The 27,711-nt window shown below is 37.2% G+C and overlaps 1 protein-coding gene across 1 annotated transcript in view; it reads left to right on the top strand.

Moving 5' to 3' along the window:
* Positions 1-27,711, top strand: part of KDM5A (lysine demethylase 5A) — a 107,673-nt gene that overhangs the window by 47,878 nt on the left and 32,084 nt on the right. Inside the window, 5 exon segments of the mRNA XM_021001451.2 lie at positions 11,549-11,663; positions 13,761-14,116; positions 15,754-15,892; positions 26,113-26,292; positions 26,988-27,149. Coding sequence (XP_020857110.1) covers positions 11,549-11,663; positions 13,761-14,116; positions 15,754-15,892; positions 26,113-26,292; positions 26,988-27,149 — 952 coding nt within the window.

Raw genomic sequence — 27,711 nt, 5'->3', positions numbered from 1 at the left:
AAAAGGACATCCAGATTCAGAAATTCTTTGCTATGTTTTTCTTCTAGATTTGATCTTTGTTCTATCAAGTAAATGATCTGGCTTATATATATACAACTGAGGAACAGCCTGGCTAAAAATTTTTTAAAAGATAGGTAATATAACCAAAAAGAAGAGCAAGAATAACCTAATTACCAATAATAAAAATGACAAGGAGGAAGGTACAATGAATGAAGAAAATTATGGGAAATTATTACAGATGTATATATATGTTTTGCAATTATTTGTGTGTATATGTGTACACATATACAATGAATGAAGAAAAAGTGAAGGAAATTATTACATATATGTATATATGTGTTTGTATATGTATGTGTGCGTGCGTGTGATTAGATTCCAATTAGATCCTAGCAAAATTGAGAATATAAAGAAAATAGTTGTTCATCTATTAAAATATGAGTATCTTCCCAAGCTCCTTAGGTGGCAAAACAGGAAATACGTAACCTAAATAAACCAGTTTCAGGAAGAAAAATTGAATGGGTCATTAATGAATGGCCTTGTTTGAGGAAAAGAAATCCCACTGGGACCAGATGGATTCACAGATGAATTCTAATAGGCATTTAAAGAACAAATTGTCTCTGTGCTAAATAAACTTTTAATTTATTTTTAAAGTTTTCAAATTTTATTTTTTTCCCCCAACTATATGTAAAAACAATTTTAACATTCATCTTGAAATTACGAGTTTCAAATTCTTTCTCTCCCTCCCTGCCTCCCTACTCTCCTTTCTCCTCCCCCTCACATTGAGAAGGCAAGCAATTTGCTATACGTTATACATTTGCACTCATGCAAAACACATTTCCGTGTTAGTCTAAATAAACTTTTTTTAAAAAAAGAGACATAGATGTCGTTCTACCCACTCTGTTCTGTGGGACAAGTATATGGTTTTGATCTCCAAACCAGGGAAGAAAAGGCAGAGAAAAATAACCTTTATTATTAATGAAAATCAAAACAATTCATAAAATAATTATTTCTTGTAGTCAAGTTGGATTTATAGAAAGGCTACATGGATGGTTCAATATTAGGGGGAAAAATGAGCATCATTATTTATATCAGTAATGATGATTTTTATTATTTTAATTGTAATTAATAATCTGTATCTATCAAAAGATGTGGGAAAATAGATAAACCTACTGATGTCAAAAATATCCAAAAGTGTAAGCATAGCAATTGAAAGTTTTCTTTAAGCCTGGAGAAACCTTATAATCTTTCATACAGATTTCCCTATTCTCGTTAATATTATTTGATAGAATATAATGCCAAGGGGAAGGACTGCTCTGGTTTTGTCTTTGTATCCCTAGCACAGGGGCTGGAACATATTAGGTGCTTAATAAATGTTTGCTGATTGAGAAATATAGTTCAAGAAATGCTAGTTTTAAGAAGGCAAGAGAAAGAATTAAAAAGGAGTAAATGTTATGACAATACTAAACTATCTCTGTGGAAAGTATACTTTATTTAGAAAATACAAGAGGGTTTAAAAAACGTTGAAATAAATTAACTTCAGTATAGTATGGAGATATAAAAGAAAACAATTGCCAATGTTGAACTAATCCGTGCCCCCAAATTAAGAGAAGTCCCATTCAACAGAAAGGTTTATTAAATATCTGAAAGCTAATCTACCAACACATTTATGTGATATATCGTTGTTGATTTGCAAGCCATATATATGTATATATCACTATATATAGTAGACAGAGTGCTGGCTTTGAAGTCCACATGACCTAGGTTTTCACATCCCTCCTTTGACCTATGCTGGATGTGATTCTGGTTAAGTCACCTAAACTCTTAATCTTCCTAAACAGCTCTTTAAGAGTGAAAATTGCAGAAATGGCTAGTCTTTATTAGGAGAGGTAAGATTTGCTCTCAAAAAGTTCTATTTGCATAAAATTACAGATCTTGGCCAAAGTGTATGTGTCTAAAGCAAATGCTTTAGAAATAAAGTTAGAACATTCAAGAGGTAATTCAGTGTTTTCTTCTATTCGTTTTTCTTAACCTCTTGCTATGGCTAACATTCCTAGAGCTATGTCAGATGATATTAATAGAGTGTGCAGTCTTATCTTTTCCCTGTCCTTATTGGGAAAGATTCAGTGCATTTGGTTAGTTTAACTAATGTAGCTCAGTGGCAATACTAACAAAATTTACTTATAGATTTAATTTCATACAATTTAATTTGTTTTACTTCTAGTAGTTTTACTACTAGGAATACATACAGATTACAAAATTCATATGAAAGAAAAGGTCAAGACTATCAAGGGAAATTATGAAAAAGAAAAAGGAGGAAAACGATTATTAAACTGCCAGATCTCAGATTATACTATGAAATAGAAATTTTCAAAATAATCTAGTACCAGAATAAAAAATTAAAAAATAGATTAGTTGAATAGTTTAGATGTTAATATTAGAACCAGATACAAATAGTGCTTGTGTTCAGTAAATCTACACTGGGTAAATACTGGGTAAAATAATCATTAGTCTATAAAACTGTTGGGAAAATTAGATAACATTTTGGTAAATTGGCAGCAGACCAGCATGTCACATCATTTGTCACAATAAATTCCAGATAGTTTCTTGAGGAAAATATTTTTAAAGATTATAAGGTAGAGGGTCTAATAGAATGAAGTATTTTTCATAGCTGTAGAGAGGGGGTATATCCAGTTGTGACTCAAAGGAATGAGACAAAATAGATGAATTCAGTTGTATTAAAATAAAAATCTTCATTACAGCAAAGTATTCAGAAGGAAAAAAATTGTTCAGAAAATATTTGTACTTTAGAAATTCTATAGTTGATAAAGACAAGAACAGGTAGTTCATTCATTGTATTTGTATTTATAAATGCTTGATGATTGATTCTTGGAAAAAAACCCAAAGTAGCAGCATGCACTTTAATAAATGTTCAAAATTTTCAGAAAATGCAAAGTAAAATAACTCTTAGATTCCATCTCACACTCATCAACTGGCACATAGTAGGTATTTAATAAATTCTTGTTGATTAATTGAAATTGATAAAGATATAAAGTGGGAAGGATAAAGGAAAAAGGAGGGAGTTTCCAGGCCAGGAGTTTGCTACACTGATGAAATCACTGGTCTTCCTACCATCTGTGCCCTAAGTTATGTTACGCATTCTTTATTTTGGGATTATTCAATAAATAAGAAAAGCTAATGGGCACAAGGCTAAATGTTTATGATAATTTAGTTTCATTTAGTTTTTTATTTTTCTGTTTGGTTTATATATTTGAATACTTGTATTTGTCAACATTGAACTAAAATAAAATTACAAAATTAATAAAAATATGTGTATTCCTAAAAACAGCATGTTGAAAAACAAAAAAAAGTATACTAGTCAGATAGGAACATATATAGTAGTGCATGTTGTTAAGTATAAAAGACAGTCCCTATTTAACAACAAACAAGAAAACCTTTTTTTCTTATTTGTTAATGAGTTTGGTTTTTCCTTCTATAAATAGATTTGTTTGTATTTCTTTACAAATTTTTCTGGTGGAATTGAAAATGGTTAGGAGAATGTCAGAGTTTACCCACCCTATGATGCTGGGCCAGATAGCAGGAAGGAAAGATGGGCCCATGACTATAACATGAGGAACAAAGACTTAAATCTTTGAAGGATTTAGCTGAGGGAAAGTTAGAGATGTATTGCCCTAACTTTAACAGCCTGATTAACACATATTATGTCTGTGGACAGTTACTCTATCAACAAGCATTTAAGTGTCCTCTATGTGCTAGGCACTGTGCTTAATGCAGAAAAGAAAGGCCTACCTTGCAAGGAGTTCACAGTCTAATGGGGGAGGTAACATGCCAACAACTATGTACAAACAAGGTAAGTCAGGATAAGTTGGAGATAATAAGCATGGGGAAGGCATTAGAATTGAGGGTGATCAGAAAGGCTTCTTGCGGAAAGTGGAATTTCTGCTGGAATTTAAAAGGAGTCAGGAAAGCCATGAGATAGAAGTGAGGAGGGAGAGCATTCCAGGGATGAAGCATGGCCAATAAAAATGCAGTCAGGAGACGGCCTCTCTAGTTCAAGGAACAACAAGGAAGTCAGTGTCACTGGATCTCAGAGTATGTGGGGCAGGGAGTAAGGCATAAGAAGACTGGAAAGATAGGAGGGAGTTAGGTTATGAAGGAGTGGAAAGGAAGGGAAGAAAACATAGTGCCTACTGTGTGCCAAGCATTATGCTAATAAGCACTTTTTACAAATGTTATTTCGTTTGATCTTCACAACAATGCTGTGGGGTAGTGAAAGTCGTTTATTATCCTCATTTTACAGTTGAGGAAACTGAGGTAAACAGAGATTAAAATAATGTGTTTGAAGCTCTATTTGAACTCATCTTCTGTCTCCAGGCCCAGTGTTCTCTTCACTGTGCCACCAGCTGCCTGAAGGGCTTTGAACACCAGATAGAGGATTTTATATATTTTTACCCTGTAGATGATGGGAGAGCATTGGAGTTGGGGCAGTGAGAAGATAAGAAAGGGAATAACTGCTAAGGAGCATTGAGATCGATAACAGTTAATATAGTTAGTAGAGCCCTGAGAAGTGAAGGTATGGAACAACTGCTAAGGGGCATTGTGTAGATAAGAGTTAATAACATTAATTAATGCCTGTATCTCAGGTTTTTCATTCATGAAGTATGGTTAATAATCCTTATACCTCCTACAGACTGGTTAGTGCTGTCTTTGGCAGAAAAATGGAAATTTTAGATATGTTGAGTTTAAGATATCTTCATAACATCAAGTTTGAGATGTCCAACAGGCAATTAATAGTGACATAGGCCTGAAGCTCAGGAGAGATAACAGATTTTATGTAGACAGCTGGGAGGCATCTTCATGGAGATGGTAGATAAAGCCAACAGAACTGATGACGTTACCAAGAGAGAGAATATAGAAGCAAAAGAGGAGACCCAGCACAGAACCTTGGGGATCACATGCAGTGTATTGACATCTACCACCAGCCCCCAAGGAGAATGAAGAGTGGTTAGTCAGAAAGCACTTACTGTGTGCCAAGTACTTTGCCAAGTGCAGAGGATACAAAGAAGGATAAAAACATAATATCTGCTCTCAAGGAGCTCACATTGTGATGGGGAAGACAGCATGTAAATACGCACATATAACTTGCACAATTCAAATGGAAGGCAGTCTCAGAGGGAAGGCACTAGCAGTGAGGAGGGAGAAGGATGGGGAATTGGGAAAAATCTCCTCTAGAAGGTGGGTTTTGAATTGAGCCTTGTAGCCAGGAGATAGAGGTGAGGAGGGACATGGGGGGACAGCCATGGAAAGGGTACAGACTCAGCAGAGGCAATGTTGTGTTCTAGAAAAAGCAAAAAGGCCAGTTTTGCTAAGTGTGTTCTGGGCTCTAAAGTGTAAGAAAACTGGAAAGGTACAAAGGAGCCAGGTTGTAAAAGACTTTTAAATATTAAACAGGATTTCATATTTGATTCTGGAAGTAATAGGGAACTATTGGAGTTGATTGAGATAGAAGTGGCAGTGACATGATCAGACCTGCATTATGGGAAAATCACTTTGGCAGATGAGTGGGGAGGGACTTGGGGCAAGGAGACCAGTTAGAATGCTGTTTGATAGTCCAATTGTGAGCTGATGAGGCCCTACACAAGGGTAGTGACTGTGTGAGGGGATTGAAGGGAACATATAGAAGAGTTGGTGTGAAGGTTGAAACAAGATTTGACATCAGATTGGATATGTATAGTGAGGATTAGAGAAGAGTTGAGGATAATGCTTAGATTGTGGGCCTTAGTAACAGGAAGGACAGTGGTGCCTTAACAGTAATAGGGAGTTTTGGAGGAGAAGGACCTTTTTGGGGGTGGGATAAGATAAAGAATTCTGTTTTGGCTATGTTTTATTTGAGATATCTTTAGGACATCTAGTTCAGGATTTGCAAAAGGTAATTGGTGATGTGAGATGAGCTAAGGAGAGAGGTCATATGGTTTACCTGCAGATGTAAATCTGGGAATCATCTGCATAGAGATAATAATTGCACCTGTGGGAGCTGATGAGATCACCAAATAAGATAATTCAGAACAGGGGTTTTCAACTTGAGGTCCAAGGACTTTTTTTTAATATCTTGATACTATTTCAATATAATTGATTTCTTTTGTAAACGTGTGTATTTTATTTTATGCATTTAAAAATGTTATTCTCAGAAGAGGTCCTTACACTTCACTAGACTGCCAGTGGGGCCCCTGCACAAAGAAATTAAGAACCCTTGATATATTGAAAAAAGAAAAGACCTACATCAGAGCCTGGTGAAAATTTAGGTTCAATGAATGTAACCTGAATGAAGAGCTGGCTAGGATAATTGGCACTGTCAAATGCAGCCCGTAAGTTGAGAAGGATCAGTGTGGTGGAAAGGCCAGTCAGATTTGACAGTTGAGATGAATCATCATCATCATCATCATCATCATCATCATTTTGAGGTTTAAAAAAGTGCTTTACAAATATTATCTCATTATAACATCCCTGAGAGGTAGGTGCGCTTATCATTCCCACTTGCAGATGAGGAAACTGAAACTAGAAGTTAAGTGACTTGCCTGGGGTCATACACTAGTTGGTATGTGGAACAGGATTTGAGCTCAGGTTTTCCTGATTCCAACTTGGACACTCTATCCCTTGTACCACTTACCTGCTTGGTAATGCTGTTCAATTTTATTAATTCAGTGTATGAACATGAATGGTTTTGAATTCTAGCATTAAATGAATAAGTTACAGAATGGCTCAAAAAGATAAACCAATGTCATTACATTATTTACAGGAAGCACATTTAATGCAAACAAAAATGCCTGGACATCTAGTTGGTGTATTGGCTAGAGCCCAGGGCTTGGAATCAGGGAAACCTGAGTTCAGTTCCTGCCTCACTCAGTCACCAGCTGTGGCCTTGGGAAAGTCAATCGGTATCTCTCAGCCTCAGTATTCTCTGTAATATGAAGTTGTATATAACTAAGGTTCTTTCCAGCTATGAATCTAATCTTCTAATCTCGATTAAATTGGACATTGCTAGGTTTTTCTCCCCACTGTGAATCACTGGATGTTGAATAATATTTTAATTGTTTGTGAAAGCTTATTGACATTTATTATACTTCTATGAATTCTCTACAGTATAAATCTTCTTGCCTAGTAACTTTGGAGAGAGTTTCTGGTGAGTCAGCTTTCAGTTGACAGATGAGATCGGAAGCCAGATTGCAAAGTGTTAAAGAGTGAATGACAGCAAGTGGATGCAGTAAGTGCAGATAGCATTTTCAAGGAGTTTGAGAAAAGGTGGAGAGATATAGGACAATTGTGATGGCAGAGTCAAGTGAAGATTTTTTAAGTATTGTGGAAACTTGGGTATGTTTGAAGGCAGTAGGGAAGGACCCAGTTGATATGGAGAGGTTGAAGTTTCAAGAGAGTGGAGGTGATTGAGGATACAATCTGCTGGAAAAGATAGGAGTGGGTGGGAGTATATGTGTAGGGGGTTGGCCTTGGCAAGGAGGAGGGTACCTCTTTTGTCAGAGACCCAGGGAAAGGAGGAGATAGTGCAAAATAATGTCAAGGAATTTTGAGATGAAGAGAATTGGAAAGGGGAAGTCTATGTTAAATGGCTTCGTTTTTTTTTTTAACTAAAAGGCAAATTCCTTGACTGAGAGAAATGAGGTAGGGTAAGTTATGGGGAATCCTAAGGACAGAAAAAAAGGTTAGGAAGAACTTCTATGGGTAATGATAACCAGTCATTTCGGGAGGAATAAAAGGATTGCTTTGCTATAGTGAGGGCCCAGTTGAGGTTGGGGAATAGACACCAAAGTCACACGTACTCAATTCCCTCCCCCCCCAATTTAGTATCCTCTGGTGGCTCCCCGTTACTGTAGGATTAAGTACAGTCCTCTTTTTGGCATTTAAAGATCTTTACAACCCGGCCCTTCTGCCCTTTCTCCTCTCCATGCATTCTCTGATTTAGCACCGGTGGCCTTCTTGCTGCTCCTTGAATGTGACACTCCATCTGTTCTTCATGCCCAGTGTTCTCTCCTCACTTCTGCCTCCATCTCCTTATTTTAAGACTCAACTCAAAGTCCACCTGCCTAGATCTTCTTTGGTTCTCCCAGAAGCTAATGCCTTTCCTTAGAAATATTTGTATTTGTATGTGTGTCATATTTACTTTGTGTTTATAGAAAGATAATATACTCATATATACCATGTCTTCATTAAATGTAAGTTCAGTGAGGTATCAGGAATAGCTTTATTTTTTGTATCCTCAACTTTTATATACTCAGCATATAATAAGTGCTTGTTGATTGATTGACCACTGGATAATGAGCTATTAGGTCATGGCAGCCCATGAAGAGAAAGAAAATTTTAAAATGGACCTTAGTTCTGTTAGCCTTCTTCTGTGTGGTTTTTGTTTTTTTTTTTTGGCAAGGCAGTTGGGGTTAAGTGACTTGCTTAGGGTCACACAGCTAGTGTCAAGTGTCTGAGGCTGGGTTTGAACTCAGGTCCTCCTGACTCCAAGGCTAGAGCTCTATTTACTTCGCCACCTAGCTGCCCCCCTCTTCTGCTTTTGAAGTGACAGAGTGTTGTAAAAGAAGTCAAAAAGTGCTAAAAGTCACAGTTTTTAGTGACTCTTCACACATTAACTTAGCTATCAGTGATTAGTTTTTGTCCTGAACCAAATGTAATTCTAAAACTGAATCTTACAGGTCTTGACATTCTTGCTAAGAATCAGAAGAGAAAACAAAAGGAAGCTCCTGCTTCATGGAAGGGTGGTTCATAGGTTCTTCTTGAAAGGACACATAAAAGAGTTGGAGTTGATTCATTGTGCATCTCAAGGGAACAAGAAACATCATCTCTTGGGATGTTTGGTCATTTCACATTTCAGTGCTTTTTATCAGAAATCGTAAAAAACAAAAAACTCCTAAAGACTATGAAAATAATATGTTGCAGAAGATGAACAGAAAGAAACTTTACACACAAGTTGATAAAACCCCTGAAATTAAATTGCATATACTTTGGTAATCAGCGAATTCAGTGCAAATATAGACATAAAGGAAAATATAAAAAAAAGTGTATGTGTATGTATAAGAAATATGGTTCAAGAATGAGGAATGAGAGGGGCCAAAATCTTAGACTACTCTGAAGCCTAATGCCTAGCTTTCATGAATCCCTTCTTAAGAAGAATTGGGTGGTGCTGATATGGCAAGCACCAGATTAACATCATAAAAAATGAAATTGATTTTATTTAACAATGGAAAATGATTAGTGATATGGAAGTTATTACTGAATTGCTATCTGTGTATAGTCAGATCATCAACTTGTTAGAACAAGTATCATAATTAATATAAAACTAGAAGAATGAAAAATGAGAAAAAAATATGGTGTGTGATTAAATTTATTACAACCTAACTTTTTGAACAAGTCACTGATGCTGAAAAAATGAGAAATGGGTAGAGGAATTAACATTTTTGTACACAATGGACAATTTGTACATTTAACCAATGTAAATCATATGCCATAATGAAAAAACTGACTGAGCCTAAAAAGCCCTTCTTAGTGGCCACGTGATCTCCCTTCTAAGAGGAAAAATATGGCAGTCAAGGGTGACTGGTTTAGAACATCAAAGGAAAGGAAGACAGCAGATAGATGGAAAATAGGAAAGCTTCTCCAAAAGTTTTTTTTAAACAAACAGTTTTTGGCATTAGGGTTGAACCATCACATTTGGACTCTACCTCATAGTATCTCACAGTCCTGGATGTGCTTCTTGAGGGAGTTCAAATGCTGCTGAAGAAAAAGCAGTTGGTCCTAACCAAATATATGCATGTACGTACGTGTGTGTGTGTGTGTGTATGTGTGTGTATATATATATATATATATATATATATATATATATGATATAAATACAGTATTTGCATATGTGTGTATATATGTGTTTAAGTCTGTGTGTGTGTATGTATGTATAATACAGAGGAGATTCATGCTAGAGGCAGCCCATTTTGAATGCGTTTAGGAATCATTTATCTATGTGTCTGAAGGGGAGAGGAAGATACCAGAAGCAGCGTGGAAAAAATCGTAGACTGTGTTATTTCTCTAAAAAGGTGAGAAGATAAATAATTACTAACCCCTATGACTATTTTGTGTGTATATTCTCATAAAAAATTTTAAATCTGCACATGCATTAATTTAAGGGCATCTTTTATGAGGGTATTAGAAACGAACCGGCAGTTTTTCACTAACAGTCTTCCTCAGTACAGTATAACACAATTGACTAGAAGGTATTAAGAATATAAGAACACACTGTGCTGATTGTTTCTGTATTATAAAGTAGCATTTTGATGAGTGTAACAAAATATCTGACTTTAAAGTGGCTTCTGTTGAAATGCTACAAGTTTCCTTGGAAGATAGAATGACAGAATTTTGACGCTCTTGTTACTCATATATAGGAGGGCATAAAACTGGGAGATGTAAACTCACTCAAGGTGAACACCCCTGCTATGGATGAAATTTAGTATAGCAACCAAGTTGAAGAGAGATTCCTTTTAGGTGGTAAGGTATTCCAGGTGTTTGTGTACATATGTGATATTCCGATTGCATTAAGGCCTAGAGTATTGTAGTCTTCTTAACAAGATCCGTGATCACTGAAGATTTGAGAATGATTTGTGTTTAAAAAAATGAGTGATTGTTCAGACAGTTCACATGGTGATATGTAGTTGGATGGATAATCAGTGTGTATATGTGTATAGGTATGTATCTGTATCTTGGACAAACATTGCAAATAGATAATTATCTGAGCCCAGACTTGGTTAAGAAAATATTGGACAAGGCTGCTTTTGGGTAAATTTTTCATTTTTTTTTAATGATCCCATTCTCCTTGAAACAATGGCCTACCTTTTTAACAGTTATATTAATCTTGTAATGTCACATGGCTACAAATTACATGAACCTGCAGTCTCTGAAGAATTGAAGTTGAGGATCACCCAAGGGGGCAATGAAGTGTGAAGAAGTCACGACACATTCATTGAACCATAATCATCTAGATCAAAAGCCTCAGAGCAGGACTGATGCCTAGGGATTACTTACTGTGTATCCTTAAGTGCTTAATACAACACTATGCATTATCTTTATAATCTACAGTCATTATTACCTGCTATCTGTGAGATATCATCATAGGCTATGCATACATGCTTAGTTTTGATGGCTTTGAACTTGAAAAGTTATATGTTTTTGTATGTTACTAGAGGTATAAAGGTCTGCAACCAAGGCTAAAACTATATTCTAGTAGAAAAATTCAATTCCTATTTAAAGAGCTACAGAATTAGTGCTGAAATGATCACTAGTAATATAGTGGATTTGTTTGAGTCAGCTGGATTGAGAAGCCCAAAGTTACCTATGCTAACCTATCGTCTTTGATGTTAAGACTGTATCAACATGTGTGGACTTTTCCTGTATAACCAGTGCTGACCTCTCTGAATGCTATCTTATATCACACTATCTGTGTACTTTTTGTATGTTGACTATGTAGCAGACAGAGCCCAGAGAGTGGGAAGACTCGGACCAAATTGACTATGGAAGAACTAAAGGCCTTTGTCCAGCAACTTTTTAGCCTTCCATGTGTTATCAGCCAGGCTCGACAAGTCAAGGTGGAGTATTTTATTTGTTTTCTTTTTTTTTTTTTAATACTTAATTTATTTTTAGTTTTCAACATTCACTTCCGTGGGATTTTGAGTTTTAAATTTTCTCCTCCTCTTTCTCCCCCCACCCCCAGATGGCATGCAAGGCTTTACTTACATTCATTACATTTACATTCTTATTAAGCATATTTTCCCATTAGTCATGATATAAAGAACAATTAGAACTAATGGAGGAACCACGAGAATGAAGCAATAAAACAACAAAGGAAAAGGAGAGCAAACAGTATGCTTCCACCTGCATTCAGATTCTATAGTTCTTTCTCTGAATGTGGATAGTCTTTTCCATCATGAGTCTTTTGGAGTTGTCTTAGATCCTTGCGTTGCTGAGAAGAGCCAAGTCTGTCAAAGTCAGTCATTGCACAGTGTGGCTGTTACTGTGTACAGTGTTCTCCTGGTTCTGCTTGTTTCACTCATCATCAGACCATACAAGTCTTTCCAGATTTTTCTGAAGTGCCCCTGCTCATCATTTCTTATAGCACAATAGTATTCCATTACATTCATATACCACAATTTGTTCAGCCATTCCCCAATTGACGGGCATCCCCTTAATTTCCAATTCTTGGCCACCACAATAAGAACTGCTATAAATATTTTTGTACGTGTGCATCTTTTTCCCATTTTTATGATCTTTTTGGGATATAGACCTAGAAATGGTATAGCTGGGTTAAAGAGTATGCACAATTTTATAGCCCTTTGGACATAGTTCCATATTGTTCTCCAGAATGGTTGGATCAATTCATAATGGAGTATTTTATTTCTTACGGGACATTGCCCTACTATGTTTGGGGAAACCATCAGAACTACCCTGAACAAACTCAGGGTAGTTCAGCCCCAGTGGTTTGCCACCTCTCAGATATTTCCTTTTTGTTTCATTGAGTGATATAATGTTAGAGCTCGAAGGGGTCTTAGGAGGTCATCTTGTTTATCCACCTTATTTTAAAGATAGGGAAAAAAATAAGCTTATTTCTCTGCTTCATAAAATTGCTGCTATTTGAAATTCTGAAATGAAAACTGTTGGGAAGATACTGTTGTCTGTTTTATTAATTGCTGTTCTTCCCTCCCTTTTAATTTCAGAGGACCAATAATTAGTTTGAGTTATATTATTTCCCCCATAACAGTGTAAGGTATAACAGTGCTTTTTTTTTGTTTTTGGTTTGTTTGCTTTTTTTCCCCTCTTCTCTTCTATACTCCAATTTCCTGTCTGCTCTTCTTCTCCCCTTTTTTCCCTTCCCCTCAGATACAAATGCCAAGTTTAATGTTTATTTATAGAGGCCCAATTAATTATTATCTAATACATATACTATATATATGCTGTATATAATAAATAGTACTTAAATGTTTGAATACATTTTTCTTATTAATTTATTTTGATTTATCAATAATCACTTCTATATGCTTTTGAGTTTAAAATTTTTCTCCCCTTCCTCCCTACCACCTTCCCCAAGATAGCGCACAATCTGATATAGGCAGTACATATACATTCCTATTAAACATATTTTCACATTAGTGATGTTGTAAGTAAAAATTAAAACCAATAGGAGGAACCATCAGAAAGAGGAAACAAAACTCAACAGAAGAGAAAAAAATAGCAATTCAACTTCCATAGTTCTTTCTTTGAATGTGGATAGCATTTTCCATCACGAGGCCTCTGGAGATGTCTTAGAGTTGTTTTGATTTGTATTTCTCTAATCAATACTGATTTAGAGCATTGTTTCATATGACTGTAGATGGCTTTAATTTCTTTATCTGAGAACTGTCTGTTCATATCCTTTGACCTTGAATACATTTTAAACAAGTGACTAGGAATCAGCCTATTGGATTATTGCAAGAAGCAATAATTCTTCAAGTCATATAGAAGTAATAAAGCATAATGATCATTACACACAGGTATATGCCTATTAACTGTTGTACTGTGTCTTTTTGTGCTACAGTAGAAATGATATTTAATTAAAATGCCTAGAGCTGACAGTTTGGACAGTCAGTTCCCAGTTTTGTTTTAATCATTTTTATCACTACCTAACTTTGCGTGTTTTTTTTATGTTTCAGAATTTGCTGGATGATGTGGAAGAATTTCATGAACGTGCTCAAGAGGCTATGATGGATGAAACCCCAGACTCTTCCAAACTTCAGATGTTGATAGACATGGGTTCTAGTCTCTATGTAGAATTACCTGAGCTGCCTCGGCTGAAGCAAGAGCTACAACAGGCTCGATGGCTGGATGAAGTGAGGCTAACACTTTCAGATCCACAGCGTGTCACTTTGGATGTCATGAAGAAGCTAATAGACTCTGGGGTGGGGTTGGCACCTCATCATGCTGTGGAGAAAGCTATGGCTGAGCTTCAGGAGCTCCTTACAGTCTCTGAGAGATGGGAAGAGAAGGCCAAGGTTTGCTTACAGGCTAGGTAAGTTCTGCTTTTGGTGACTGTTGCCCCCGTGATAGTCATAGGATTTACCCAAAGGTAGAATTTGGAAGGGGGAATCAGAAAGATTCACTAAATGAGTAATTACGTATTGTGTCACTGAGTGTGCATTAAACTCTCAGTTGGGACTGACCTTGATGGTTTGTCAGTCAGAATTCATTGACTTTCTTTTGTGCAGGACACTGTGCCAGATGCTTTGGGGGATACAAGATAGTAAATAATATGGTCCCTAAGTATCCTCCAGTACCTTACAGTTTAGTTGAGATAAAGTACACATATAACAAACTATTATATACTGCCCTATGTTTAAGTGTGAAATAGATAATAAAGACTTGTCATTAAATATGATAAGAGTTTAGAGGTTAAAGATCACTAACTGAAGGCCTGGGGAGGGGGTAGTATTTCCTACTTGCAGTTGAAGGGAAAAAATGAGTAATCTCCTTCTTACATATTCTTTATCTTGTCATATTGACTTTCCCTCCTTTTGGGTGTGGTGAAGAACATAAAAACAAAAACAAAAGGTTTAGCTCCTTAACTATACCAGTGATCCCTTGTAATGCCACTCTTCCCTTTTCTCATTCTGTGCTACTTCTTCCTTTTGCTCTGATCTTTTTCTGGCTCAGTTCAAATTTAGACCCTAGTTTCAGACTGCTTGGTCCAGACTTATTTCCTGTTTCATTGTAGGCTCAGGATATCAGGGAAGAAGCTTCAAGAGATGGAACTTGACCTGGGCCTTGAAGGATGGGTAGAATACAGATAGGTGGAAGGGCATTCCAGGTGGGAGGAGTGGTAAGAGCAAATCAATCAATAAGCATTTATTAAGCATCATCTTTTTATGTAGCAGGCGCTTTGCTGGGAAAACAAAGCAAAAAAATTAAGCAATTCTTGCCCTCAAATTTATATTATATTAGAAAAATATGTACATATTTAGCCAAGAGTTAAGAATATGCAATGTATTTGAGGGACAGTGGAGGATCAGTGTCTGGAGTGGAGGCTAACTATGTGAGAAATAAGCATTTGCATTAGAGTTATTGCTCTGTTGGAGAACTTTGGTAATTTAGGCCTATTTATTGCTGCCATTAATATTAATTCAAAGTGGCTAAATAAAAATGGGTCTATATATGGGCAGTAATACATGATGACAGAAAATGTATTTCCCTAAGTTAAATTTCCTATCCCTTTTAATCGTCGATAAAAAGAAATAGGCTAATTCAAGGACAGAATGTAGGGCTCCTACATTGCCACCCAGTGATGAAGTTTTAGCTATGTTACCTTGGCTTGTCCTTTTGTTAATTATAGAATTCTAGGGATTGAGGTGATTTTAGGGGTCATTTAGTTTTCTCCTTTTCCTCTAGATAGGGTCACACTTAAACCTTTGCTGGTAAATGATTATACTAATTTAAAATTATTTGGAACTTTAATATATGCCTTCCTTGCACTACTAAGTGATATTTTGTGGTTAATAAGGTTTTGAACTTATATGAATAAACTCCAATGTATTTCTGATATGTCCTTTTCTAATTATCTGTGACTCATATCTGAAATTATCATGGATGCCTCACAAAAAAAAAGACCTCTTGGTCTTCTGACTTTGTTTCCCTAATTTTTTCTTCTTTTAGACCTCGCCACAGCATGTCAAGCCTAGAGAACATTGTGAATGAAGCCAAAAATATCCCAGCCTTTCTACCCAATGTTTTAGCCCTGAGAGAAGCCTTGCAAAGAGCTAGAGAATGGACAGCTAAAGTAGAAGCTATTCAAGTGAGTACTTTGGATCAAATCACATGAGTTTTTTTTCTTTCTATCCTAAAAATAAATGAATATTTTGCTCTTGTCAGCTTCTCATCTTGTTCCACACAGCAGTTATTCCAAACTTTTTTTTATCTTTGCTCGAGCCTAATTGCATCTTACCCCCATACTTCAGAGGTAGCTTCCTTAGCCTCCTATTTCACTAATTGGGAGCATCCTTCCTTCATACCTGAAAAGGATTTGTCATTGTCATTACCCATTCTCTCCTCCTAATACAATCCAGTAAACATTAAGTGTCTTCTTTGTGCCAGGTACTGTGCTAAGCTGAGGATACAGTTTGAAAGAAGAGAGAGAGAGAGAGAGAGAGACAGACAGACAGACAGACAGATACACACACACAGACACACACACACACACACACACACACACACACACACACGTGTGCACTCGGGCATATACTTGCACACATGCCTCTTTGCCCTCAAGGCGCTTACATTCTAATGGGGGGAGACAACGCACAAAAGAAGGCTAGAAAGGTAGAGGAAGACAAAAGGTAGTACCAGGTTCAGGGGCATCCAGTTGGGTGGAGTTTAAACCAGGCACAACAGCAGATAGAAAGTGGAGGATTCTGTCTTTAGCCATCTCTGTGTTCCTTCTCTTGGCATTCTCATTCATTTCCATAGTTCCAACTATTCTCTCTGTGCAGATAGTTCTAAAATCTGTATCTTCAGCCCTGACACCTTTGAGAGCCAATCTACCAGTTCTAATTACCTATAGGAGTATAGTCATTCTTTCTACAAACATTTATTGGTTTTGGTTTTTTTTGTTTTGTTTTAGGCAATGGGGTTAAGTGACTTGCCCAGGGTCACACAGCTAGTAAGTGTTATGTGTCTGAGGCTGGATTTGAACTCAGGTCCTCCTGCATCCAAGGCCGGTGCTCTATGCATTGTGCCACCTAGCTGCCCCCTCTACAAACATTTATTAAGCACCACTTTGTGTAAAACATTGTGCTGAGTGCAGAAAAAAAAATTTTAAATAAGACATGATACTATGCTCTTGTAGACTTCACAGTTTATAGCGAATAAGACAAAATCATAGATAATTGTAATACAAAATGTATTATTGAAGAATCAAGTACTTAATGAATTTTGGTGAGCATAAATAGGGTGGTCAAGAAAGACTTCATGAAAAAGGTTACATTTCTTTTGGGCTTTTAAAGGATGGGTAGGAATTCAGAAGGCAAAGAAGTGAAATGAAAACATCAGGCATAGAGAACAGTGTGAGCCAAAGTACAGAAATAGGAAGGCACAAGGAACAGAGGGTAATAGGGTTTGGCTGGAATATGGTTTGTATGGAGGGTAGCAGCATGAGAAAGACTGGAAAGGTAGAGTGGTTTTCAGTTGTCATGGACCCAATCTCCCTCCTAGAAGAAGAGGTAAAGGGGCTCAAGGAATGCTGCTTCGTTCTCTAGGTCTTATGGGAGAATGAAGTGGGTTTTGTTTTTTTTAAATGGAAGAAGGGTTCCAATGTGAAAATAAAGAAGACAGAACAGTTTGAAAAGGCAGTTGGAAATTTCTATTCGTATCTGGAGATTGGAGGATGGAAGAATGTCATAACAGAGGAGAAAGGAAGGAAGAAGGACCACTGAACACTTAGAGCTAAGAAACAGATGTATGAAGTTCTTCCTAAGGAGAAGGGAGCTGGATGCCTTGAAGAGGAAGCAGCTACTTATCCTCCACAGGTGCTGACAGGTGTTGACACATGCTGACAGGTGAGATCATCAATCAGAGGTCAGAGTAAGAAGAGACAAGTAGTGGTGGGTGGTGACTTCTTCCTGAAGGGTACATGGATGGCTACTTTTATGGACCCAGGAACAACAGAAGGTCTGATGTCTTCCAGGGGCATATATCCAAGAAATGGAAAGGAAATCTTTCAAGACCAAAGGATTACTACTCATTTCTGATAATTACTATGGATAAAATGAAACTTCCAGAAGAAATCTGGAAAGTATGGCTAAAGATTAAAGAGTCTTGGACAAGAAACTCAAGACCTTAGGGTTATAGGTAGTGTTTCCGTCGCTGCTCCTAATTGAAGGCAGGCAACTAAGATGATGAAGAATCCTGAGTCCACGTCATATGAGCATTAGTTGAATGAACTAGGCATGTTTAGCCAGGACTAGAAAAAATTCAGGGGGACATGATAGCTGTCATCAAGTATTTTTAAGAATGTCATTTGGAGGAGAAATTAGACCCGTACTGATTAGCCTGAGGGGGAAGAACCAGGAGCAGGCAGAACTGAAGTGGGTTATGTTGAGAGGTGATAGATTCTCCCACCTTAGAGGTCTTCCAGGTGAGGCTGGAAGGCCATTTTTCAGGTATGTTGTAGTGCTCTTTCTTCTGTGGTTGGGTTGGACTAGGTGGCTGCTATGTTCCCTTCCACCTCTGAGGTTCTTTTAAGGCAAGGGCCTCACAAGAGAAGAGCAGATTTGGAAAATGAAGAACTGGTAATGAAAATGATGTTCAAGAAGGGAATTTGTATTTTTGGACTGCAGTTTAAAAAGAAATGATAGGCTCTTGGCCAAGGATATAGTGCATGTAAAGGGGCTTGTAAATTTTGTTAAGAGCCTTGCATATCTAATCAAAAGACTTTAAACAGAGAAGATAGAAGAGAGAAGAAAAATGTAGCTGTTCTGTGTGGTATCTAGCCTGGAGGTTTATTATATAAATCATTCTCATTCTCACACTGTACAGTCCAGCCAAAATGACCTTCTTGCATTTTCTTATATACAACATTTCTATCTCCCATCTTACTGTCTTTGTACAAGTTATCTCCTATGCATGCCTGGAATGTACTTCTTCCTTCTTTCTACCTCTTAGAGTTCTAGTTAACTTCAAACTGACCTCTCTTGCATGAAGTCTTTCCTATTTTCCCTCCAGTTGCTAGTGCCTCCCTGAAAAAATTACATTGTATTATTTTGAATAAATGTTGTATGTCTCTACTTTGTGTCTGAATCCTGACTCTGAAGCCAGCTTTCTATCGAGTGTGTCATGCCAACTTTCAGAAGCCATATTGTCAGTGTGAAATACTATGAACTAGTAGTGTCAAACTCAGCTAGAAATAGTTCTCTGCAGGCTGCATCTTGACTTAGAAAACCACAAAATATTATCTACTATGTTGTATTTTTATTTGTTAAATATTTTCCAATTACATTTTAATATGGTTCAGTTTCCTGCTGGCTATGAGTTTGGCACCTCTGTTATAGACCACTTAAATAGAACTAGGAAATAAATATATGAGTATTTCAGGAAATGTGATCTTGGTGTGAGTATATGATAATACTAATAATGGAGGACTTAATTTATTTGTACATGTGCAAAAGCTCTCTCTGTCAGAAGCAAAGAAGTTAATAATGACTTATGTTTTGTGATAATTTCATCCTTCAAAAGCTAGTAGAATCAACAAGGGGAAGTTCTGTTCTGAATCTGATTTTCCGAAAAAGGGAAGAAGTGGTTGTTGTCGTACAAATGATTGGAACCTTGGGAGGGAAATAACCTTCATTTTAGGATTAGTGGTAGAAGAGAGTAAAGCTGGGCAGTGTCAGTGCATTCTGGACTTAAGGGAAACAGGTTTCACAATGTTCAGAGAAAGGATAGGTAGGATCCTGTGTCCTAAAAGGTATAGGGGAAGATAGCACAGGAGGAATGGAAAGTTTTCAAGAATGAAATTCTGAAGACACAGAGAGAAACAATTCTGTTGAGACGTAATTGTTTGAGGAAAATTATGTGGATTTTTAGGGACTAATTAAAAAAAAGATTTCTATAGAAGATGAAAGCAAGACAAGGTAATAGAAAATGACTCCAAAATGTGCCATACTCCTATAAGAATGTGTCAGGAGGGCAAAAGCTCAGGAGGGGTTGCTGCTGGCAAGGAAAGCTAAGGACAACTAAAAGTGTTTTTTGTTGTTTTGCTATATAAAGAGTCTGTGAGATGATAACTGATAACGGAGAGAAGGTGTAATTGCTCAATTCTTACTCTACTTTTGTTCTTTTTCCTGGGGAGAATAACCTTTGTACTGGAAAACAAAAATGGCGAGTAGCAAATCGTTACTAAAGATGAGTAGGGAGAACATAAGAGAACACATTGTTCTTGAAGAGTTCAGGTCACCAGGCCTAAGTGGATTGCATTCTGAAGGAACTGGCAGATGTGTTTAGTTAGCTTTTGCCAGTATTTTTTACAAGATTGTAAAGATGAGGAGGTGGTACCCTGGGATTAAAAGGCAAATGTTTCCTCAATTTTCAAAAGAGGAAAAATAGTAGTCTGAAAACTGTAAGTGAGTGAGCTTGATTTTGGTTTTTGGCTGAATTCTAGGGTATACTATTCTTTTTTAATTGTTGTTTTTTGGCAGTTGGGGTTAAGTGACTTGCCCAGGGTCACACAGCTAGTAAGTGTCAAGTGTTTGGTCTGAGGTCACATTTGAACTCAGGTCCTCCTGATGTCAGGGCCGGTGCTCTACCCACTGCCCCTAGCTGTCCCCTGGGGTGTACTATTAATGGGACGGTTAATAAATACCAGAAAGGAAAGTAGTGATCAAAAGGACACAAGTTAAGGGACACACTAAAGTTATTTCCTTTTTTTTGACAGTTTTATTAGACTCTTGAGAGGTAGCATGGTATAGTGGGTAGAGAGCTGGCCTTAGAGGTCTGGAAAACCTGAGTTCATATCCCAGCTTTGACACCTACTGCCTTTGTGATCTTTGGCAAGTTATTAATTTCTCAGTGTTCCAGCCAACTCTCAAAGACTATAACTTGCAGAGGAGGTGCTGATCTGCATTGTTAGAAGAAGTTCCTTGCATCAATGAAATCACAGGTCCAACCCCCCCCCCCCAAACAGACAGTTATAACAACAACAAAAAGCTGGGCTAAGACATTAGATGAGTGCTCTAGATACAGTTTGCCCAGATCTTGTCAAAATATGTGGTAATACTTCATGCTGTTCTTTTGGAAAAGATGAAGAGATTTGGCATAGCTGAGAGTACAGTTAAGTCGATTCAGACTCAACTGATAGTTACTGTTGTATTGATGTGAACTTGGAAGGAAGTCTTCAGTGGAGTGTACAAGGAATCTGTGCCTGGTTCATTGCTGCTTAACATTTCTATCATTACTCTCATAAAAGCCTGAATGGCATGCTTATCAAATTTGCAGATGACATAAAGCACAGTGGGATAGCTAACATTGTGTAAGAGTAAAGACCCAAAGAGGTTTTGACAGGTTAGAACACTGGACTAAATCTAATAAGATGATATTTAATAAGGATAAGACTTGGGTAAAAAATATCAACTTCACAGGTAAAAGTTGAGATAACTGTGGCAAGATAACAGTTCATATGTAAAAGATTTGCCGTTTTGAGTAGACTGCAAGTTCAGTATGAGTCTACTGTGTGATATAGCAGCCAAAAAAAATGAATGCAGTAGTCAACTGCATTATGGGAGGCATAATGTCCAGATGATAATCCCTTCATTGTACCTTTGCTCCGGTCACACCATACCTGGGTCATTGTGTTCTGTTCTGGGTACTATATTTTAGGAAGCGCATCAATAAGCTGGAGAATGTTCAGAGGAAGGCAGTTGAGTGATGGAGGGCCTTGAGTTCCTGCCATGTTAGGATTAGCTGAAGGAGTCACGGATTTTTAGCTTGGAAAAGATTTTGAGGAAGAGGGTGGGACACAATGGCTGTCATAGATATTTAAGGGGTTGACTCACAGAAAAGAACAGATTATGTTTGTTCTGTTTGGCTTCAGAGGGCAGAACTAGGAACAATTGGGTAGAGGTTGCAAAGGGGTAAATTTGGGCTTGGTATAACAAAAACTTTCTGGCAAAACTATTCCAAAATTGAATGAGGAGGGTCCCCCCCCCCAATTCATTCATTTATTTATTTATTTTTAGTTTTCAGCTTTCCCTTCCGTAAGATTTTGAGTTCCGAATTTTCTCCCAATCTCTCCCCTCCCCCACCCCAAGATGATGCGCAATTTGATATAAGCTCTACATACACATTCATATGGAATATATGGACTATATATATGGACTATATTTACATTAGTCATGTTGTAAAGAAGAATTAGAACCAAAGAGTGAATGAAATGAGAAAGAAGAAAGAAACAAAAAAAGGAGGAAAAAGAGCAAATAATATGCTTCAGTCTGCGTTCAGACTCCATAGTTCTTTTTTTGGATGTGGACAGCGTTTTCCATCATGAGTCCTTTGGAGTTGTATCCTAGCATTGCTAAGAAGAGATACATCTATCAAAGTTAGTCATCTCGCTATGTGGCTGTTACTGTGTACAACGTTCTCCTGGTTCTGCTCATTTCATTCAGCATCAGTTTATTCAGATCTTTCCAGGTTTTTCTGAAGTCCTCCTGCTCATCATTTCTTATAGCAAAATAGTATTCCATTACATTCATATACCACAACTTATTCACCCATTCCCCAACTGGTGAGCATCCCCTCAATTTCCAAATCTTCGCTACCACAAAAAGAGCTGTTATAAATGTTTTTGTACATATGAGTCCTTTTCCCATTTTTATGATCTCTTTGGGATACAGACCTAAAAATGGTATTGCTGAGTCAAAAAGTATGCAGTTTTATAGCCCTTTGGGCATAGTTCCAAATTGCTCTCCAGAATGTTTGGATCAATTCACAGCTCTACCAACAGTGCATTAGTGTCCCAATTTTCCCACATCTCTAGCATTTATTAGTTTCCTGTTTTGTTATATTAGCCAATCTGATAGGTGTGATGCAGTACCTCAGAGTTGTTTTGATTTGCATTTCTCTAATCAATAGTGATTTAGAGCATTTTTGAATGAGGAGATTTTAAAGCAAAGGCTGAATGTTTACTCTTGTCAGATATGTTATTGGTGAATTCTTGTTTAGGTATGAGTTTGACTAAATGATCTCTGAGGCCCCTTCCAGACTGGAAATTTTCTGGTCCCATTTAGACTAAAATCATGTCTAAAACTGACCTTTTTTTACCCAGTAAGCCTATTCCTTGCTCCAGTTTTATTATTTCTGTCAGTAGTACTGTTTTCTTGTTGTCTTGCTTTTTTAGTCCTTTCACCACTACCCTAATATAGGTCCTCAATACTGCCCACCCAAAATTATTAAAATAGTCTCTTAAAAGGTCTTCCACCTTTATTTTTCTCCCCTCTTATTCATCCTTTTTAATTGTTAGATTTTTCTTTCTTATCTATAGATCTAGTCATGTCACTTCTCTACTCAAAATCATCTTTAGTTTTTTATTGCCCGTTGACTACAATTCAGACTCCTTAGTTTGGCATTAAAGGTCCTCCACAATTTGGAGCCATCTGCTTTTTAAACTTTACATCACAGCACTGCCACCAAACATGCTATCCTTTGGCTAGACTGGACTATTGTTTATTCTTCCTATTATTATATACAAATATAAATAAATTTGTATTTACTTGCCTCTACTCAGGAATATTTCCTGGAATATTCTTCCCACTTTAACCCTGTTGAATTTTTATTCACCTTTTAAAATGCCGCTTAAAGGTCATCTCCAAGAATCAATCTTTCTTTTGGCTGATAATGACCATTTCTGACCTATATATACACATAGACAGAAAATACATATTCACAGAATCTCAGAGTTACAAAGGAATTCAGAGGCCATCTATCTAACCCACAACTGAATTGTTCAGTTGTTCAGTTTGTGTCTGACTCTTTGGGACCTCATTTGGGATATTCTTGGCAAAGATACTGTAGTGGTTTGCCATTTCCTTTTCCAGCTCATTATACAGATGAGGAAACTGAGGCAAATAGGGTTAAGCAACTTGCTCAGCATCCCAGCTAGTAAGTATCTGAAGCCAGATTTGAACTTAGGTCTTCGTGACACCAGGCCTGGTGCTCTATCAACTGTGCCACCTACCTGCTCCAACTACATAAGTCCCCTTTAAGGCTTTGCTTGAAGGCCTAGATTTACACCTCACCTTAGATAGGTGTGTGAGCATGGGCAAGTTATGGCCTTCTTTGGCCTCAGCTTCCTAATCTGTAAAATGAAGATAGTGCTTTGATTGCTATGAGAGTCAAATAAGATAATCTATTTAAAATATTTTGTAAATTTTAAGGCACTATATTGTTATTGTGAAATTTTCAAATATTGGTAACAGCCTCCTTGGATTTGACATTTTTAACATGCCCTATGTGTTTAATGATCTGCAGAGTCCCTATTAGTGACATGGCTTAGGTGCTAAGGAATCTAAGATTCCAATTTTGAAGCAGTATTTACTAGGGCAAATAAATAATTAATTTGGAATGGAATTTGAAGTAGGCCTAGAATATTACAGTAATTTTATAACTGAATAATTATCTCACTACTAAGTCTTGAGCCTTCAATTAGTAAAATTCCTCTCTTGTGATGGAGATGCTTGACCAGGGCTACTTGTGCCCTTGAGTTTTCCTTAGATCGTGAAGTTGGCTTCCTTCTCTGCTGTAGAAAGATAGACTAGATTAGGAATTAAGTATTATTTCAGGAATTATGAGTTGCACCATATTCCTTTAAGCAAAATTAGTTCCCTTTGTTTCTGTGGTGAATTTCTTAGGGCACCTCAGATAGAAGGTTCTCAATGTTTGCTGTTGATTAAAGGGTATTCTGTCTCTTCTTTAGACAGTGACTTTGAGATCACCTCATAACTTCATTCTTTCAGTTACTTCCTATGGTACTGAATTATATAAGAAATTACACTCACCTAGCCCTGTAGGGTGCAAGATATTGTTGTAGCATGGGGAATCCTGGAATACAATGTTATTGTGCTGACTTGAGCGCATCTGGTTCTCATCCCTTATTTAACATGTTAGTAAACTGAGTTGTAGAGAAGGTAAGTAATGTGGCCAGCATCCTATAATTAGCATACTTCAGCATTTGATCTGTGCTCTCCTCTGTGTTGGTATATCCCTTCAGTGGTGCAAATCACAGTCCATTTATGCCTCCTCATCCTGTATAACTCTTGCCTCTGCCATCCTGGGAACCTGCCATTTAGTGTTTATTTAAACTGCTGTGGACCTGCCTCTTGACATCATATGGGTATTATCAGAACTGTCCATTAATTTTTTCTTCCTTTTACTGCATGATTTTCCTATCTCCTTTTCTACTTACACATCTCTTGTATTTGACTCCCTGCCTTGCACTTTATAATCCAGACTGCTTGCTGTTGTTTATACACACTGCTCTGTCTCTAGTCTCTTTGCCTTTATGTGAGCTGTTTCCCATGCCTGGAAAGCTTTTCCTCCTTACCACTGACTGTTAGAATCTCTAGCTTTCTTTAAGACTTGGTTCAAGCACCTCCTCCTCCAAGAGGCCTTCCTTGGTTTTCTCAGCTTGCCAGTACCACCCCCTCTAAGGATACCTTCCATCTCTTCTCTATTTATCTTATATATTCTGATGTGTTGATGTTGTCTTCCCCATTAGAATGCTTCTTGAAGGTAGGAACTGTTTTTTTTTCCTTTTTCTTTGTATCCTCATTGCTTAGTTTTGTGCCTAGCACATAATAAGTGGTTAAAAAATATCTGTTGATTGATTTTGATATCTTTTATGTTTATTTTTGTTCCAGTAAATTGTAGCTGTGTGGTGTAGTTATTAACATGTTAGCTTAATTTTAACACTGAAGTCTGGTCACTTTTTTTGTTCTACTCTGATTCTGCTCCAAGTCCCTTGAGGAATTGAGACCCTTTTTATCTACTTCTCCAGGTACAGTTCCTAATTTCATGTTAAAATTCCTTTTCTGGATGAATTTACCCCAGTTTTTTCACTATCATTTTTTATTTCTGTGCCCAGACATATTTTAGCCATCTCTTTCATAGGAATCTAGCTTAACTCTTTAATTTGTTGTATTTCACTTCAGCTCAGTCCTTTCCCCCTAACAACTAATCAAGAAATATTTTAAGTTCCTGCTAAGGCACTGTGGTGAGAATTCTCTTTTACCTTTCGCCTCTTGCCTTGCCCATATTCTGGTAATGATTTTGTTTTCCCAGCAGCATTAGCGCCAACTTGGTACCAACCCCTGGTGTTCTGATTTTTATTAATTACAATTTTGTCTCATGTAAAATGCAGACATTTTCTAATTTATTCATCAGTGGAATGATAGAAAAAATTCACTCCAAACTCTTTGAAAATATTTTTCAACAGTAGACTGTTGTACTAAGTGAAAAGGTCTTTCTTTTTTTCAGAATGGCAGCAACTATGCTTACCTTGAGCAGCTGGAAAGCTTGTCTGCCAAGGGACGGCCTATCCCAGTACGACTAGATGCATTGCCTCAAGTGGAGTCACAGGTAGCAGCAGCACGGGCATGGAGAGAACGTACAGGGAGAACCTTTCTTAAGAAGAATTCTAGCCATACACTGTTACAGGTGAGCAGCAGTATTGCTGGATGGAGACAGTATTTCCACCTGTTTTCTTTGGTGGTTCAGAATCTGAGGTTTTGGGTATTGTAGGTATATTATTTTTGTGTGAAATATATTCAAGGACAGTTTTCCCCCATCTGTTTAAGTCAGGTGTTTAAGAACCCCATGTACTAGTATCAGGCATTGACATGAAATTTGGGTCCTCATGCAGGTTTACCTACTGCTTGTATTTGTTGGTGCTGTTCACTCCTTTGAGTCATGTCTGACTCTTTGTGACCCCATATGGCGTTCTCTTGGCAGAGATACTGGAGTGGTTTGCCATTTCCTTCTCCAGCTTGTTTTACAGATGACGAAGTTCGACAAATGGAGTTAAGTGAATTGATCAGGGTCACACAGCTAAGCGTTTGAGACCAAATTTGAACTCAGGAAGAGGAGTCTTTCTGATTTCAGGCCCAGCACTCTATCCACTGTGCCACCTAGCTGCCTGTTGCTCTTATGGATGTATTCATGTCCTTTTTGTTGTGGTAAAGGAGAAGAGACTTTTATGATGACTGGCCTGACAGATATCTGTGTGCTTTGATTGGCCTCTAATATAAAACGATCTTGTGTAGGGATAGAATTCTTTCTCTTTCAATTTTTTTATTCAAATTTTATTCAGTTTTTATTCTGTGTTCCACTTTTCATAACTTTTTTTTTTAAAGGTACTGAGTCCTCGTACTGATATTGGTGTTTATGGAAGCAGCAAGAACCGAAGAAAAAAAGTAAAAGAACTAATGGAGAAGGAGAAAGAAAAGGATCTTGACCTTGATCCTCTGAGTGATCTGGAAGAGGGGTTAGAGGAAACTAGAGATACAGCAGTGGTGGTAAGGGGCTCATTTGAAGAATTCTGTCTTTAAAATAGAATTGTGTGTATGTGTGCACAGACATGAGAAAGTTAGCTGCATGTGTCTGTACATTTGTTTGCCTTCCCAATAGATTTTGAAGGAAGAAGTCCATCTGTCCATCTATCCATCCACTTTTTTTTTTAAAGGCAATTGGGGTTAAATGACTTGCCCAGGGTCACACAGCTAGTAAGTGTCATGTGTTCGGTCTAAGGCCAGATTTGAACTCAGATCCTTCTGACTTCAGGGCCAGTGCTCTATCCACGGTGCCACCTAGCTACCCCTATATCCATCCACTTGTAAAGTTAATTCTTCCATCTGGACTCTGTACTCCATCTTTCAGGGTCCTTGATCAACTACAATCATCTCTTTGCATAGACTATCTTCAGACATAATTGGGCACTTCTCTCTCTCACTACCCTTTCCTTTTTTAAGAAAGAAAACAAAATTTGACCTTGCTTCCTCTTAATATTTTCCATTGCTCACTCTCTTCTTCGAACTTCTATTGTGCATAAATACTACATAGTTCTATATTTAATTTTCT

The sequence above is a fragment of the Phascolarctos cinereus genome, unplaced genomic scaffold (genome assembly GCF_003287225.1).
Source record: "Phascolarctos cinereus isolate Bilbo 61053 unplaced genomic scaffold, phaCin_HiC Scaffold_1;HRSCAF=81, whole genome shotgun sequence".
In the NCBI taxonomy this organism is placed as follows: domain Eukaryota; kingdom Metazoa; phylum Chordata; class Mammalia; order Diprotodontia; family Phascolarctidae; genus Phascolarctos; species Phascolarctos cinereus.
This window is presented reverse-complemented; position numbering and strand designations above follow the sequence as displayed.